Below are 18,203 nucleotides of genomic sequence, written 5' to 3' on the forward strand. Positions count from 1 at the left end.
TAGGGGCGTTTAATGCCACAGTTTCATTATCGTATACTGTATATGAAATTTAAATTCTCACATTTCCTTTGAGGGTTGGGCTAGTGTTCCAAGAGGTCAGTTAATCTTCCGTGCAGTGACCGCGCTTGCTTCAAAAACAAGTCTAGTTTTTAATGTAGAGGATCTATAGAGACTGCCAAACGTAAAATCTTCCCTGCTAACTATTATGCGAGCAGCGATGTATGATGAATGGAGCCTTTAATGTTTTTACAGACACTTTGAAGTGATGGAGATAGCAGCTTTCTCGACAGCTCTGGACCCTCTGCTTTCCGCTCCATCTCTCCCAGCCGCGGTCGCTGCAGAATTTAAAAAAAAAAAAAAAAACGGAGATGGAACGGCTGCTGCATTCGCCTAAAGACATCCCAACTCCAACCTTATTGTCTGTCATGTTTGCAACTGAATTAAAAGCACAGAGGAGGGGATGATTATTGAAGTTGTTGTTGCGGGAAATCATGTGGGATTTAATGAGTGGCTCTTCAAGACGTGACTGACAGACGGGGGCACTGCACAGAGGAAGAAGGCACGTTAAGAGAAACGAGATGTTCCAGACACCATTGTTCCCTGTTCCATATGACAAGCAGTTGTAAACCCATCAATTCTAATTCCAGCTATGACAGAGACACTGTGATGGTGAGAATATGGAAGGACTGGAGCTGATTTATGTGTGCCTCTTTGACAGAATCATTTAATTATACACAGCATCACAGAATCGGCCATTAGTTGTGTTTCCATGACATTGTTAAGTTACAATAAGCACCAACATTTGCTATCCCTAACTTTAAGATGTTCTATAGAACTCATAGAAGTATTTGCTGATGTATGATTTCATATTTTGAAGTGCAAGCACTAGGCATAGGGTTGTTACATTATCCCTACAGTTCCAGATGAGCATTAGTGCAGCCCGACAAACACAAAAATCACATCAGATGCAGCACAGCAAATGGAGGAGCGTTATATCTTCTGAAGTCTCCATCCTTTCGGTCCGCACCTTCATCTTCAGAAATTCCAAATTGTCTCAACAGACAGACGGATTGTGAGTAATTGTCAGAACATCAATGGACTCAATAGTTTTAAAATTACAAATATACAGAGAAACTCAAGCAGGATGCTGAAAAAGTACAGAGAGGAGGAGATTTGTGTAATTTGTTGACAAGATGAATGAAAATAATACACCATTTGTCCAAAAATCATCCATTTAAAAAACAACCAGAAACTTGACTGTTGGTTAGAAATGGAAAATGAACAGCTCTCTACTGTGTTAAAGGCCAGTGTTTGGTTGACCTATTCACCCACCCTAACTTCCTCCCTAGAATAAATGTAACCTAACTTCCTTCTTTGTCTTGTCTTGTGCCCACTTGAGGGCACTTTCATTTGTTCTGAGGCGTTCACTGAAACGACTGATGCTGTTCTGCTTTGGAGGACGGTCTTGTCTTGAAGTATGCGCAACATTTTTTAAAAAAATGAGGTGACTTGAAGCGTGTCTTGATGCATTGTGTTTGTAAAAATGAAAACTTATTGGTTTGGTGTGATGGAAAGCGATTGAAATGAATGAAAGAGTGCCAGTGTGGGTTGAAGTTGAGAGTCTGTCATGTTAGCTGCTCAGTTACACTGAGCTGGCATCAGTGTGCTAAGAGGCTCAAAACATCCGATGAAGATGTTTTTTTTCTTTTTCTTTTGCATTACCAGTTTGATCATGTGACACTGACAGAAAAATTTTTAGAAAACCCTCAACCCTCAGTCCTAACAGTTAGGGAATTTTGCTGCCATGGTTTAGGTCACTGCACATCAATACAGTAAGTTATTCTGAGTGATCACCTTCAACCTGTTATCAAACACTTCTATCATTTTGGTAGAATTTCTTTCAGCATGACAAAGCCATCATCTACAGCCATTTCCATAAGTTTGGACACAACATGACTTATGTCTGTTTTGATGTCTATTACAGAACATAACTAATATTTTTTGACGGCACCAGTTTAATTAGTCAATAAATCAACAAGGGATATAATATTATCAATAAATTCCAACAATTGGAACAACTTTGTTCCCAAAACATAATATAGAAGAAAATAACAAAAAAATGCAGTACTTTCACAACCGAATTTGGTAAGAATAACAAAATGACACCAAACTCTTTTGATGTTTTTTTAAATATGGAACTTAATATAGTTCTCAGGAGTTGTGTATTATCACCCAAACACTTCAGTATTTTGTGGTATTTTCTAAGATTCACAAGCGTCATGGTACTTGTGTCCAAACTTATGGCCATGGCTGTATAGGTCATGAGGGCTCGCTGAGTAGCTCAGTAAGTCTGAAAATGAGGCCGATCAGATGCAGTGGCCTTCAGAAACCAGGTCTAAACCTGTGGGAAATTTTGACCTATGTTGCTCAACACTACTCACCATATAATCAAAAGATCAAATCATTAACATTTGGAGATTGGTGCTTCATCCCCCAGGAGAGCTGCAAAAACTTCAATCAGTAAATGCCAAGGAGCACTTCAGCTGTTCTAGTGGCACATGTTTCTCCAACACCTCTCTATGACACTTTCTGTTTGGTTTTGTTGTTTTTTTTTATGTATATGTAACATTTAAAAATTAGCCAAATGAGTTACAGTTTTGTGGAGCCGATGGTATTATCAGTATTTTTTTTTTAACCAGATGTGTGATTTTTAAACCAAAATACTGGACAAATCTAAGTTTTGATTCAGTGCTGGCACAAGATGGAAAGTGAGGGAATCATGAAGGTCATCCTTTGTGGTCCACAAATGCCTCTTAAAGTCAACGGCAATACATCCATTAGCTGGATTTCATTTTGGACCACAGATTCAGTCTGACAGATTAAAAAAAAACAAACAACTTGCTTTTGCTTAAACCACAAAGCACTTTAAGTTTGGTTGACTTCACTCTTCACTGCACTCTATACGGCTGTTTAGGCTCTTCAAATCCCAGCTCTGACTTTTCAATACCCTGCGTCCTTGTAGGGAGTTAGATGAACAGGTCCCAGCCAGGCACTCACTTAGCTGTCGTCTCTGCTCGATGATGGCATGAATCACTAACTCAGCCCAGAGATTGAGATTTCGGGGCTGCACGGTCACCCATTATGGAAAATAACCCCCCCGGCCTCTTTATCTGATAGATTTTGAGTGAGCCAAATTGTCCATAAATTTGGGACATGGAGTCATAAATGTCAAGAAAAGGGAGGAAAACAGACAGACAAATTCCTCCAGCATGATGGCAGCGCTAATGATTACTCCTGAAAGTGCGTGGAGAGAGAAAGAGGCTGGGGTAGAGTAATGCAAAGGGGGTGTCAAAGGCAGAATGAAAGCAAGATTGGAGGATTAGAAAATGGAAAAAAAAAGGTAAAGAAATAAGGGGGAGGTGGATGAAGAATGAAGGTGAATGTGTGTGTGAGTTAATCAATGGTGAGAGAGGAAGGAAGGTGCAGGACAGATGGAAGGAGAGTGTGTTGAGGTGCAAGGAGGCATTAATCTCACTGCATGTCTCTGCGCAAAGGAGAATGAAAAAAAGTCTATATTTGAAACAGACTTATCTGCATAAGGCCTAATTTACACTTGTCATCTCAAGTGTCCAGATAAAATCCAATTGGGATTTCAGACACTTCATTTTCACACAGGCACATACAGGCTAGCAAATAACTGCCTGATCAGGGTCAGATAAATGTGTGCCGTGTATTTGATTGTCAGTACAGAATGCCGTGTTCGTGTAAGTTTAGCTGCAAATGGAAAAGAGACTGCATCGTTTAGGAAAATCAGACAGTGAGTAGTTGCTTCCACAGACTACTTACCGACATAGTTACATCACAACAAAATGCACAGTCATGTTTTAGAGAGACAAATGTATACACCATTTTCAAGATTTGGCTGAAACCGCTTCAACTTGTGCTTGAGCAACCAGCTTTCAATCCATTTTGAAAACTTCCTGGATGCATTTATGCCTTGATTTTTTTGATGTGTCATAGCTGTTTCCAAAGATGCATGAAGCGTATCCATTATCTATCCAACGGTTAGTCCTCATGAGGGTCGCGGGGGGCTGGAGTCTATCCCAGCTGACTTGGAGTGTAGGCAGGGCATACAACAAACAAGCACACTCACATTCATACCTGCAGACTATTTTGAATCACCAGTTAACCTCAGCATGTTTTTGGATTGCGGAAGGAAAGCCACACATGCACTGGGAAAACCTACAAACTCCACGCCGAAAGATCCCACATCCAGGCTTGGATGCTAACTGGGGATCTTCTCGTTGCAAGGCAATCGTGATCACAACTGATCCACTGTGCAGCCCTGTAGGTCCCGTGTTAGCGATCCATCATAGGTATTCTTCCACTTTACTGGGTCAGGTCGTGCTTGCATCATCCCTCACGCTTTCCATTTCATGGGGGCTTCAAGGCGTTCCCAGGCTAGATGAGATATTTGTCCCTCCAAACTCTGGACTAAAAATCTACCATATTGAAAATTTAAGTTTTGCTCAGGATTGGGACCATGCAAGAGCTTTTGTTTGTTTGTTACTGAATTAGCCATTTCACTGATTACGTTGCAAAACAATCCCCCTTCACTAAATTCACTTTTATCAACCATTGCTGTATCCTTGACTTTGCTTGACCCAGTACGACTGTGATTGCTTTGTGAATCAGAGCATTTTGATTCATAATATGTACAGAATACATAGACGTCAGTTACTGTGTCTGCACCAGTTCACTTGTACTGAGTGGATGCATTGGCTGATTGGACTCCAAGCAGACTAGAAAGTTATAGAATAAGAACAACTATACTTCTTGTGGTGTTTGCAGCTGAACATGTGCATATACACTACTGTTCGGGGTCACTGAGAAATGTCCTTACTTTTGAAAGAAAGCCATTTTTTAGGGGAAAATCACATTAAATTAATCAGAAATACAGTCTAGACATTGTTAGACATTTGTAAATGACTGTTTTTGATGGAAATTGCTGTAGTCATAGTGACCACAATTAGAAGATGAGCTAAAACCAGAGACATAGTCACGCTGGCAGGAATACATGGAGGTCCACCGATGGCTATAGTTACTGAGCTGTTTAGCTGGGTTCTGTCATCATCGTCAGTGAAAGGCATTGTTGTATTTAATGTCTGGTGTTGCCAAATCAAGCTAAATCTTGTGACATAACTAACTAACCTGAAAATCAAAATCGATTATTGACTTGTATTTAAAATTTCAATCATGTGTTGCTCCATTCAGTGTAATACCTTGGAAATCAAATGCAAATCAAGCAGGTTACACCAAGACTGCTAAACTAATCAGTATAAAATATGGTAACAGTAAGCACTTTGTCGTCTACATGTTTGCTTCATTGTCTTGAAGTTAACCTTGATGATGTTAACTTCATAATCACATTCATAAGTCATTTCAAATGTAATGCTTTTGACTAATTTGGTGCATCATACCGTTATTTCTCCACAGATGAGAAACATAAAAACCTTATTCATCATCCAGCAATACAACAGAATTACTTTTTTGTCGCTCCTCATTTACATTTCCTTGTGTGCTTCATCATTTCAGCTGCAATTTGTTGTGGTTCACAGTTACTTTACCTCTGCATGATTTTTAATTGAAAGCATATTTTGTCTCTAAGAGCCGCTGAAAAGAGACACCTTTTGTGTATGTATCGACTTTGCCACGGAACGCTTTTGAAAGTTTGACCTGCAAAATGGCTCGCATCCTGCATGCTGCACACAAAGAACTCTTCACATTTACCTGAGCGTCGCTTTTAATGCTTTGTGAAGATCAGGAGAGGTGAAATGAAGCGAGCACTAAAATCAAACCGGTTGAGGAATACAGCAGGCAGAGTAATAAAAAAGTTAATGCTGGCCTTCTGATTCAGCCTCTCGTCGAACTGAGATGACAGAGTAACAAGAGATGCAGAAACAGACAGACAGGAACACGCAGAGGCAGAAAACTCGAGAGAAAGAACGAGACAACCTCGACTCGCTGGTCCAGAAGAGAAAGATCACACAGAGGGAAAGAGGCACACAAAGAGAAAGAGGACAGAGAGAGAGAGAGAGAGAGAGAGCATCATGTCATCTGGGATCACTGAGCACTGTAATAGGTTTGAGTCTCGTCAGTTGGGCTCGGCTCAGGTCGGCTTGGCCGCAGATTTTTTCTCTGTCTCCCTGCCAACAACAGCACATGGGAATATGATTCTCCGGCAGACCCAGAACAATCCTAGAAGGTCTCACTTAGCTGGCTTTGGGAGAAAAAGAAATAATAGGTTCAAGTTTCCCAGAGGCTTCATACTGGCATAATATTTGCCCATTGCTTCATAATGGACCGAAAATGATCTGAACACCGGAACATTCTTGGCAACACTCAGCACATTGTACAAGCTAGGTCTTCTGCGCCGATGTTATTCTCACTGTAATTTACTCCGGCTTCGCCCAAACTTTTTTTTATGTCTGAGATTCTACTCACACGGATACAGTAAATACATTCTTCTCTTCATTTTGGCTGATGCAGGAGATGTAGTAGAACAAATTAGGTGCTGTTCTGACTAAGGTTCCCATCTGTTTCTTAGATTTTGATCAGAATAGCATGAGGCCAGTAAATCCAGGAACACTTTACTGAAAAACAGCTCATGGATCTTACTTAAAACACATGTAAGTTTCACTTGGAATACAGTTAAAGCTTACGTGCAATGCTCCTATGCATTATGCAAAACTATGAAATTAGATTTTAGTCAGTTCCAGGTCTGAAAAAAAGAAAGAGAGGATGTAAAAAATAAAAATAAAAAATTGTTTCCCCAGATTTTTCTGTTTTTTTAAATATAAATTTCGGTGTTTTTCGTTGGAGCAGGCAGTGTGCACAGCCAAAATGTTTACCACTCTGGTAAAGAGTAAAGTCCAGAGCAGGTTTAATGTTGTCAAAGCAAGCCAAGAAGTCCTATGTGTGACTGCATGTCACATCCTGCAAAACAGTTCTGCTTCAAGTGTCTCATGACTGCACCGAATCCTGACATCAGCCACCAAATTACTGTGATCGAAAAAGCAGCGCTGTCTTTGAGTTGCATGTATACATGCCATCACAAATAAGCAAACATGAAGCCTTTCTGAACATTTCTGAGTTGTGCTGTGATGTTGTGTAGTTGTCAGTGTTTGTCGATACTTTATGACTGCGTTCATTTGCTGTTTCCATGGACACAGTGGCTGTGAATGAAAATTACATTTGACTTTTTCCAACTCATTTTTGGTTCTTATTTTTAGAAGAGACTAAAAAATGTGGGGGAAACAGCTCACTGTTTTAGCACGGCAGCTGGAATAAAATGCTGTGTGCTACACTCGTCTGGGTTTGGTATTAATTCATTTGTATGAGCTACAGCACCTCATTTGGCAATTATTCAGCAACATAATGGCGTACATAGTCAAACTGTAACTTAGATGTTAACAGCTGGATTTTAACTCTGCTGCACTACTGTTATCATTAGTGGTGACTGACTACTTAGTTGGGTGACTTGGTGACTCCTTTTCTAAAAGTTACTTGTTTCAAAATCAATTTCTCTGTAGGAAACAACAACAGCAGCCCCCAACTGGCAACCTACCAAAAAAATAACAACTTTTATTCAGAGTATTCAGTAAGGCTAATTTCTTTATTTTTTTTCTGTGAATTATCCTTTTCAGTGACAGTTCTCAGCTCCTTGCCTGCAAATGTTCCACCAAAATATTTCACTCTGAGGAAGCATTGAAGCTGAGTCATTTGCGTCACTCTGACCAATACGATTGTGATTGACTTAAAGAATACTCGCAATAAAATGCATTTGTCCCCGTGTGGCAGAATGCTAATGAAGTGCAGTCAGACTATTCTGTTCTGCAGAATGGTCTGACTAGCTAGACTACTAGAATATAAACAAAGTGATGTCAACATTGCATCAGTGCTGTGAGTCTTCTTCTACTTTATATCAAAAGGGTGACTGTGGGGGACAGTCCTGTTTGCCTAGGATACGTTTTATTGCTGCTTTAACAGCCACAGAACCTGCCATCTTTTTTTGGACTTTCGCATTTTCAATGGAAGCACCAAAAAGATCGAACAGAACCTTTTTCCACTTTACCACATGCCTTTTATTGGTCCTTGTGATTACGGATGCTCTCCTAACTTGTTTAGGCTTTTGAGGAAAGAATTACGGTATAAATGAAAAAGCCCATCGGTAAGTGATGCCATACGGCCAATTGTCAGATAACGAGTGTTTGAAAATGACGGTGTTGCCAGTGATGCCACTGTGAACATGATGAGTTTCTAATGGTGAAGTGAATGAGTATAACTGCAGATTGAAGCACAGGTGTTTACTTTGTGATGGCAATTCATTAGAACATAACAGCCTTTTTTTGAATTCTAATGACACATGAAACTCCCCCAGCTCCTCAGTCATTATCTATGCATGCCACCAGGGATAAAACAGAATGTGTTGAATAGGTTTAGCAGTGCTCAAAATGAGTATTGTGATAAATTACCAGAGGCTGTCTAATTTTGTTCTTCTCTCTCTTTCTCTGCCTCCCTCCTCCCTGTTTCTGCCTACAGATGAATTCAAAGCGTTCCTGAAGCGTTTACCCACTGACCGCTTCTTGAATGTGTCAATGATTGCCAAGTTCTGGACAGCTGACTTGTCCCTGCAGAAGCGTTACGCCCAGCTGGAATCCAGCACTGCTCTGGTCCTGGGGAAGGCCCAGAAGATCGTCAGGAAGCTGTTCACCCTTAGCAAGCGCTGCCCCAAACAACCTCGGATCAGTCTGCCCCGAGAAAGGTAACTCACTGGGATACACTGACACAAACTAATGAAGATGGCATAATTTGTTATTATTGGAAGTTTAGGCGGATGCACTGTGCTGAGTTATTACAGCTGTAGGCTCTGTAGTGGCCTGCTGTGAGTGGAGCATACTGGGAAAACCCAAAGCTGTCTGTCTGGAAAGAGTACAGCTTTGGATTTAACAAACCCCCAAAAGTTATACGCACAGAAACGTAAGAAACATAACTGTGCCCCCCCAAAAAGTGAATACGTCCCTTGCAATGATGACATAGAAGAACCATTTACGGTCCTAATTCTTTAAAGAACCCCAAAAGTGCCTCAAACAACCATCAATAAATGCTTACATTAGGCACCATCAATGCTGCTCCAAAGAACTTTAGCATAAATTCTTTAAGGCACCATTTTCACAACCATTGTTTGTGAAGCCACATAGTTCAAAAGACCCATTATAAAACATTGTTTGGTGTTTTCTTTCAAAAATAAATGGTTCTTTAAGCAGTTTAACTCAAAATGCTTTGTCTAGGTTGAAAAACAATAAAATTATTATAGTTCAAGTACAATAGTTTTATTGGTCAAACGCAGAAATAGCCATTATCAAGGGAAACATAGACCCCTAAATTGTTAAATTAACTTTCAGGTCCAGACTGAAAATCAAAATACATTTTATGGATGAACTTTAAATGTACAGATTTGCAGCATTTCTGAATCTCCCAGTATTATACACTGAGTGTTTTGGGTTCTTAGCTGATCAGACAGGGCAAAATATAAGTTACCAGCTTGTGATTTAGGAAACTGAGATGAGCATTTCTTGCTGTTTTCCCAGTGTCTCAAATCACCTGCCACCACATACCTCCAATACCAATGAAGCACCTTTACTACTTTAAAGAGCCACATAAAGTACCTGAGGAACCATCCAATACATGAAGATGTTCTTCAGCTGGTGATGGCACTTTGAAGAACCACAGAGTCTCCTAAATAACCGTATACGAACCATAATTTGTCTGAGAATGGGGTCCAGAATCGCAGCCTTGAAGCTGATTCCTATTTAAACATTTGTTAATTTCTGGCAATGTGGTTTTGTGTGTTTGCATTGCTGTGTGATATTATTAAGGTTTGTCACTGAGCGGTAGCAACATCATGGGCATCAGAGTGCCCTGAATGCATCATCACTTTCAGTGACCTACAGCAGCAATGTGACCTAACAGCTGTTCAGTGCAAAAGGAATAATTGTCGGCATGTTATAGAAGTCAAACCTTTTTACTGTAATGACTCAATCGGGTACCAAGAACATTATTATTCATCTGGTTCCACACATCTGGTTCCCAATGAGTTGGGATGCATTCACTGTCTCTGCAGCCGAACAGACATAGAAACGCACTGTTGTCGAAACCACCCACTTTCTAGTAATATGACAGGATAGCTGACTTGCCTTTGCCTGAGTGAATTCTACACCTGTGGTTGATTTCTGAGCAAAAGACCCTCACAAGCTTTACTCAGTTGTCATTACACAGCTGTCTTTTCCACTGCGCTTAGAGGAGAAAAGAAGACAGAACTGTACAAAATGAGGAATGGAGGAAGAAAGATGTGAGGGGAAAAAAGCAGTAGAATTACAGAAAGGATGAGAACTTAAGAGACGGAAGACGGGATAGAGAGAGCAAGAAAAGGGAAAGAGAGATGAAGGGTCTAGTTACAGGTTGTGGGTTCCTCATTGGGGTGAGGTGTGTGTGTTATTGTGGCACGCTGTAATCAAGTCCTCTCCCAGTCTGACAGCTTGGCACTTGTTTACAGAGGACTTTAATTTCCCTGACAGTCCTTCCCCTCCACCCATCACTCCATCTCCCCTTCCTGCACTCCGTCTCAGCTCTCGCCTTTACTTCTCTCCCTCAGTCACCTTTCTGCCGCCTCGCTCTCTCCTTCCCCATCTTACCCCTGTCACTCAGAGTCTTAACCCGCTTTGTACCAGCAACAAGTTAGGGGCTGCAGCAGCTGGGAAAAGAAAGCTTCCTGTTTTTTTTTCTCTGCACAAATCCATTTGTTTTATCATCATTCATTTTTGTCTATTTACACAGGCCTGGGGATGGAGGGGTGGGGGGTGGGGGAATTGCTGGAGCATTTGGGCAATGTTGTGTGTGATTTCCTGAACTTCGCCTTAGGGAAAGAGTCTCTGCAGAGCCAATTTTCAGTCTGAACTTGTTGCTGCTGTTACTGCACCAAAGTGGATGGTAATTTATGTATGTCTGTTTTTTCATCTCCTCTGCAGTTACACCAAGCACTCACCCTTCCACAAAAAGGTGTCAAATTGCTGTAGATAAATAATAAATGACAACAAATGTTAGTTTTTCACCTTTGGAAAATAGGTGCGTAATCTAGGGGGTCAGTAGAGAATTGAGGGACTTTTGAAGTCAATAGGATATATCTTGCTTACATTTTTATTAAAAATTAAAAATAATGTTTTTTATGTTCATTTCTTTATAAATTCCATACTTATTTATTATGGGAACAACACTTATTTAAAAAATGATGTGATATTTCAACTGAATAACCGTCCAAATTTAGTAACAACCACCTTCTATTTAGCTAAACAATAATAAAATGGGCTTATTCTAAAATTGTTTCGATTTAGTTATTTTTTATCAAGTTGAAATAATCATGACAGATAATTTATTTTTTGCCAATATATAAAACTTGATATGAAAGATAACAAATTGTATCTGTGTCTGAGAAATCACTTTCCAATAATTTACTCATTAGAAAAACACCCCTCAAGGAAGTGTGTTAATTCCAGATCACATGACCTGCTCCACATGATGTCATTTCCTCCTGAAGATAAGACTGGCCAGACTGCAAGGCTTTCTGAGTTATTTAATATAAAGTAGTGTGTGAGTCAAGTGTGGATTTATCACATGTCAACAGGTTTACAACAATATCTTTACAAATAACTTTCAATTTTACTCAGTTGTATATATAATATTTTAGAAGAATCTCTCTGTAAAAATGCCAAGTGGTGTTTGGTTATAGGCGGCCATGTTGATTGGCCTGAAAACAGCAGAAATGTCAACTATGATACCTGTCAACTATTTTACAAAAAGTCATGCAGTCATATATTGGCCCATATGTAATTGATGAGAAGGTGTTTTGTGATTCTATTACGCAAACTGTTATCTAGGCTCTCCACAATGGTGCTCAGATACAAATAAAAGCCTTCACCACTTCACTTCATACAGCTTGAACTATATTATAAACTTGTGCGTGTTTATCCATTAATGCGACGGCATGCAGTTCAGATTTGTGCCGTGTTGGAAATCATACTTGGGCGGGCCATTTAGAGACAACAGAGTGACCTTTCAGACAGGCTGTCAGATTAACAGCAAAGGAGTGCATGTCTGAGAGGGGCTTTGGTGTTTGCTGATACACTTCCATTAAAATCCCTGTCACTGATCCAACACAGACATATATGACCTGAATACAAATGTAGGAACAGCTTTATTTCTTATCCCTTGACAGTTTGTCTTCTTCATGAATATGTCCTTGATCAATGATAATTGAAATAATATGATTAATTTCATTTCACAGTTATTTTTTCTGTTTTCTGTGGAATTTGTTAGTGAACAAAAGAACACCCCACAAAAAATGTGCTCATTTTTGACCGTTATGGGTGGCTCTTATGAGTCTTTTGGAAAGTAGTGATGGTTCAGAGAATTAGTCCTGAAGGTGGTTGTGCTGGTGGTGGGAGTTGAGGAGGCATTAGATAACACAAATTTGCCTTACAACTTTGCCTGTTGGAGAGGAGAAGTAGGTGTTGTACCTCTGTCTAACTTCCAGAACTCGCCTAGAGGCACGGTTGCTGCCTACTATGTAGCTGCCTACACAACGGACGAGCTGCACTGCAAGCTGCAGCTTCGATGTCAGAGAGGCTCGCAGCCTTTCCTCCTCATCATCCTCCTTCCAGCAAACTATGGACGATAGAGGCGACCTTCACCACTGCATCTGCCACTTCTGGTGTAGTCTGACTCACGTGATGTAGAATTTGGTTAGAAGCCTGCCGTTTCCTGAACACATTTCACCAGGCTTTCTCCTCACCTTCCTCAGTCTGTGTGTTATTGTTTTTATAATGCTCCTGGGAAATAGCGTCATATCAACAAAACAATTTCCTCATCAGTATTTTGCAGGGGCACCACGGCTACATCCTGGGCTTAGCAGGCTTACACATGAAATAAATACAGAAAAAGTCGCAGTGGATTAAAAATCCATCTGTTACATATTCTATAAAAAGTGCACTTTTCCTTTCAATTATTAATTTCTTTAGATTAATAAAAATCTTTTGTATTAGTCAATCACAAATTGCTAGATTAAATATGGACATTAATTATGTAAGTTCAGTTGAACTCTTGTGCCACACAGGCAGTGATGAGAATAACTCCGTTTGATGAGTGATGAGAACAAAACCATTATAAGTGATTATTACTAACAGAGCACGCTCCATGTGTTTATCATCAAAATAGTCTGTATTATACTTGGCTGTGGAAAAACAGTAAACAGGACAGGCTGTCTGTCGCTGCAGTTCCAACAAAATGCTCCAGGATGATTTCACTTCTGTACTGTGTAATCCTTTCCAGTTTGCAGTGCTTACAGAGCACCACAGGGTAAGGTCTCTGTCTGGAATACTCCCACGCTTTAGAGAGTTTTTTTAAGCTTGTTATCCTTCCTTTTATAAAGTCTAACTTCTAGTTTGAAGTAAACCAATGTCAGAATCTCTCTTTGTGAAATCAGTTCCAGGTATATTCCAGAGCACCATGAAAGCAGTGTTGAATGAGGCTATAGGAACAAACACTTCTGACCAAACCAATCGTTGATGGTTAGCGTGGTCAGAGGTGAAACGGCAATGAAACATTTCTTTCTAAGCTGTACTTTATATATGTCTGCATCAGTGTGTTTTCTCTTATTCCTCTGCAGGCCTGTTGGGTTTTGGCTGAGCCGGGCTCAGTCTCTGCTCTACTGTAACGAACATGGAGTGCTGGGCTCCTTCTCTGAGGAGGTCAGGAGCTGTAGCTGCCCTTTGGACCAGCCCACCTGCCAAGGTGTCATCCCTTGCATTGTGGGCACCATCTCCACCTCCTGCTCTTTGTGCGCCACTGACAACGCCACCCGCTGTGGAGCCTGCCACTATGGCAACCTCCTCCATCTTGGTTCCTGCCGACCGAGCATCGCCGCATCCCTGGACCATTATCTAAACTTAGACTTGGACATGCCTGATGCTGAGGTTCTCAAAACTCTCATAATAGTTTTCTGTTGGTTCTCAAACTTCTGTTGACAACATTAGAAACATACAGCCTCTGATAACATTAAAAATTATGACCAAAATCAAAGGGCACACGTGTCATGGACCTTGTTTTATTGCTTCCTCCACAGTCATAGGCTCACAATGTACTAAGCATGCAAAGGTGTGAATAGTAGACGGTAAATAGCACAACGGGCATGTAATGCTAGTGAGAAAAGCTGGATCAGCCAAGCAAAACCTTGCAGTGCTAGGGACCGGAGAAGGAAATTTTGAATACAGAATTCATTTTGCTGTCTGGAGTGTGAGAAGAGAAGCCTCATACAAAGGCAGGTTGTCACAAAGAGATGTGGACATTCAAAGGGTTTAAAAAGTTCCTTTGTAGTAGTTCTGCCAAGGTTTGCATGGCTGTTACCAGAATTGAACTTCATCTCTTGACACTATATATTTGCCTTTGATACTCTTATCTGATGTAGCCTCATAAGAGATACCACTTAGGCTTCGCCCACAGGCAGCCAAAGACCTGAAGGCAGGTATTTTTTGCAGAGTAGCCAGGGAAAACATTTTCATGAGTAAATTTCTGCCTGGTTCACCAGTGAATGAGGTTGTAAGAAGTGAGACTTGCAAGGCTAAGAATGTCAAGATTGATTAAGATTAGACTTAGAATGTCAGGGTAAGTCAATTTGAGACAGAGTAGGTCCTCCAATTCTGCCCTTGCAAGCATGCAAAACAAAAATTTGCAGTGTACAGATAGATTCCTTCTAGTATTTTGCCTTTGATTTGTTACATTATACATTTGTCTTCCATACTCTTAACAGAATGTGATATTCTGATGTGACATCTTACATTTTCCTTTGATGATGATGTCTACTCGCAGATCTCCTGCTGCTGGCTCAGAAATGACCCCAAAAAGGCACCAAAAACACCCTAAAAATGACCACTGGTCATCTAATCTTCTTTAAATTTGAGACTGTACTTTCTATGGTCCAAGATTTGAAGTAGATCGAATGTACAGTTGTCAAGATATGCAAAGAACAGAGAGACAAATTCATTTATTAGTAAAATTATTTGTTGTCCTTCTTAATATGATTGATTTGTTAAGCATTTTTATCATCAATCCCTTTTGGATACAATGTCACAGAAAAAAAAAGTTTGTTTGAAAGCCATCGGACTCTATATGAGGAGCACCACTCACTGTGTCAGCAAAAATGACTAAATATTCTCTGTAACCCTTGAGAGTTTGGAGACTAAAATTTAAAAGAGGAGAGTTTGAGAACCAGTGTACAATTATTGTGCCTGCTGTTGCTTGTCTGCCTGTGCAATGAATGCCGTCTCACTGTTTGTTAATCCTTCTTCAGGTGAAGTACCTGCTTCAGCGACTGGACAGCAGAATAGAGGTCCACGCCATCTACATCAGCAATGATGTCCGCCTGGGAAGTTGGTTCAACCCTGCCTGGAGGAAGAGGATGCTGCTGACACTGAAGAGTAATAAAAATAAGTCCAATCTCATCCACATGCTGATGGGCATTTCTTTCCAGATCTGCTCCACTAAGAATTCAACACTGGAGCCCGTACCGGCAATTTATGTGAATCCTTTTGGCGGAAGTCACTCAGAGAGCTGGTTCATGCCTGTGAATCAGCCCGAATTCCCTGACTGGGAGAGAACTCGATTGGACGCCGTCGCCACAGCACAGTGTTACAACTGGACTCTGTCTCTGGGCAACAAGTGGAAGTCCTTCTTTGAAACAGTGCACATCTACCTGCGAAGTCGCATAGTCACAGATGATCCAACGGTGAATGAAACTCTCTTCTACGAGCCATTGGACCTGGATGACCAGACCTCCAACCTGGGCTACATGAAGATCAACACATTGAAGGTGTTTGGATACAGCATGCACTTCGACCCTGAAGGCATCAAGGATCTCATTCTCCAGCTGGACTATCCCTACACACAGGGTACACAAGACGCCGCCTTTCTGATGTTGCTGGAGATGAGAGACCGGATTAACCGGCTGTCTCCACCAGCACCGCAGCCACTAGACCTGTTTTCTTGTCTGCTGCGCCACCGCCTCAAGCTGTCGGCCGGAGAGGTGGCACGCATCAAGGACTCTTTACAGATCTTCAACTCCAAACTACCCAATGCTTCTCCTGAACCTGAGCTGGCCCAGCTGTGCAGCTAGCTAGCTGAGCACACTAGCCAGGTTCAGGAGTGATGCTACGCCTAGAAAGTGGAGTTACTGCTTTAGGGAAAGCCCTACTGAGTTTGTCTGGTTGAAGAGAACATCCAGCTGTGAGGACTGAATGCTGGCGGGCCTGTCTTGTGGTCACTCTTGTCTGGTTTTCTGGTACCACATTTTTACCTTTGACAAACAGCTTCACGTCCTGGACTTTCAGGAGAACAGCTGATTCCTGGACTCAGTTTCAGAGGCTGTGCTGTGCTAGCCCGGAGGCTTACTTTTGCTATTACTGCCCTGCTTTTAGCAAACTGTGTGACTGGACAAGGCTAAGAGGCTCTCTCACACCGACAGGTTTTTGCGATTTGGAACTTCAGAGAGACGATGAAATTAAGCAAAGCTAAGACCTCTGCCTTGCAAAGATAAAGGTGATTTTGATATGTAAAGAGGAACTCCTAAGGGGTCTTTAAAAATGAGTTAATGGAAGAGGATTTCCCCTTTTCTAACCCTATTTTCTTTGGCTACAGAACAATCTTCGGGGAAGGGAAAATGGGATAATATTATATGTGGTGAATGAGTTGTTATGTTATGCTTAACAGTTTAAAATTTGATAATCCTAAACCCAGTTACTGTCTTTGAATATTTCTTTTTATTCCCTCCCTTCCATTTTATCTGGCATTTGAAAACTTGTAAGTATCTATGCTTAACATCCGAGTGAGAAGCCTGTTAGTGATGTTCTGTCCTTGGTGAAGTGTCTGTACCAAAAGAAGGTGAACACATTGGCAAACTGAATGGCAAAATATTGTAAATGTTAAGTTGTTAATTTCTCTCTCTTTTTTTCTTTTTGAGCTAAAACTCATAAAGAAACCTTCTGATGTGGTAACAAAAAGGTCTGAGGATAAAGCGCTGTAAATAACGCTCCATCTAACTCCAGGTTGTGGACAAGTGCACATTGCTTTTTAGATAACCAAGTGCAAAGACCAAAAAAATGTTTATAACAGAACAAACTCATGCCTTATATGGAGAGTCAATGTTAAGATAAGAAGCACATTTAGTTCCTGTGTTTGGTTTCCCGGCGAAGGTTGTATTGCTTTTTATATTTCAATATTTCTACCAAGACAGAACAACAGACACATTCTCCAGAATACGTGGTAATGTAGCTTTTCCATGTAAATGCCAGTCACACTTTCTGCGGTTACTTGTTTTGATTTGGTGTTGTGAAACTTCTGAGTCACTATTCACAGTGCACACCAGTACTCGCATACTGTAATTGTTCTGCAAAATCCTTATATCTCCAATTAGACAAACTCTAAGCAAGTGATAGAAATTCTTTGATTTTTTTTATGGGTTTTAGAAGGTTTTTGATGGTTTGGTATAGTCTCAGGTCAATGAAAGTTTATTTTTTTCTTCTGTTTTGGTTTGTTAGTTTTTATTAATTTGTGGGCCCAATGTCAGCTGCAGTTACCATGGCAACTGGAGTTACAAGGTTTGTGCAGGACAGCGATGGTACTCTCTGGAGCTGCAAACTTACCAGGATGGTACTTGATATGATTTTGCATTTGATTCACTAATTTCTCACTGAAAGTCAGTAAACCTTGTATGTCATTTTCAGCAGTTCTTCTGTGCTCAGCTTGCTTAAGTAAAAACAAAGTGGTTTATCTATTTTGGAGCCTTTTCCTTTTTTTCTAGACATGTACTATGAATTGATTTATAAATAATACAAAACAAACTGTTTGGTGTGTAGCCAGTTCAGAAGAAAATGGTGAAATGCAAATGTGTACAGGTAGAAGGGGGTGATGGTGCTCACACGGCAAATATTTCACATTATAATCTCATCAAAAGGATGTAGAATGGAGCCTCATAATAAAACTCCATCCTTCTTGTTTGCTCCTATAGACTAATTTCATGTTAATTAAAAGCACTTGTA

At 40.5% G+C, this 18,203-nt stretch overlaps 1 protein-coding gene across 2 annotated transcripts in view; it reads left to right on the plus strand.

Annotated features, from left to right (window-relative positions):
* brinp2 (bone morphogenetic protein/retinoic acid inducible neural-specific 2) overlaps window positions 1-17,938 on the plus strand; it is a 244,026-nt gene extending 226,088 nt beyond the window's left edge. For both annotated transcript variants that reach the window (XM_051953298.1, XM_051953297.1), the window contains 3 exons: window positions 8,602-8,824; window positions 13,781-14,087; window positions 15,461-17,938. In XM_051953298.1, coding sequence (XP_051809258.1) covers window positions 8,602-8,824; window positions 13,781-14,087; window positions 15,461-16,282 — 1,352 coding nt within the window. In that variant the 3' untranslated portion in view covers window positions 16,283-17,938. The remainder of the gene's footprint in view (window positions 1-8,601; window positions 8,825-13,780; window positions 14,088-15,460) is intronic.
* Window positions 17,939-18,203: the final 265 nt, after the last annotated feature.

Source organism: Acanthochromis polyacanthus, chromosome 9, assembly GCF_021347895.1.
Source record: "Acanthochromis polyacanthus isolate Apoly-LR-REF ecotype Palm Island chromosome 9, KAUST_Apoly_ChrSc, whole genome shotgun sequence".
Lineage (NCBI taxonomy): Eukaryota > Metazoa > Chordata > Actinopteri > Pomacentridae > Acanthochromis > Acanthochromis polyacanthus.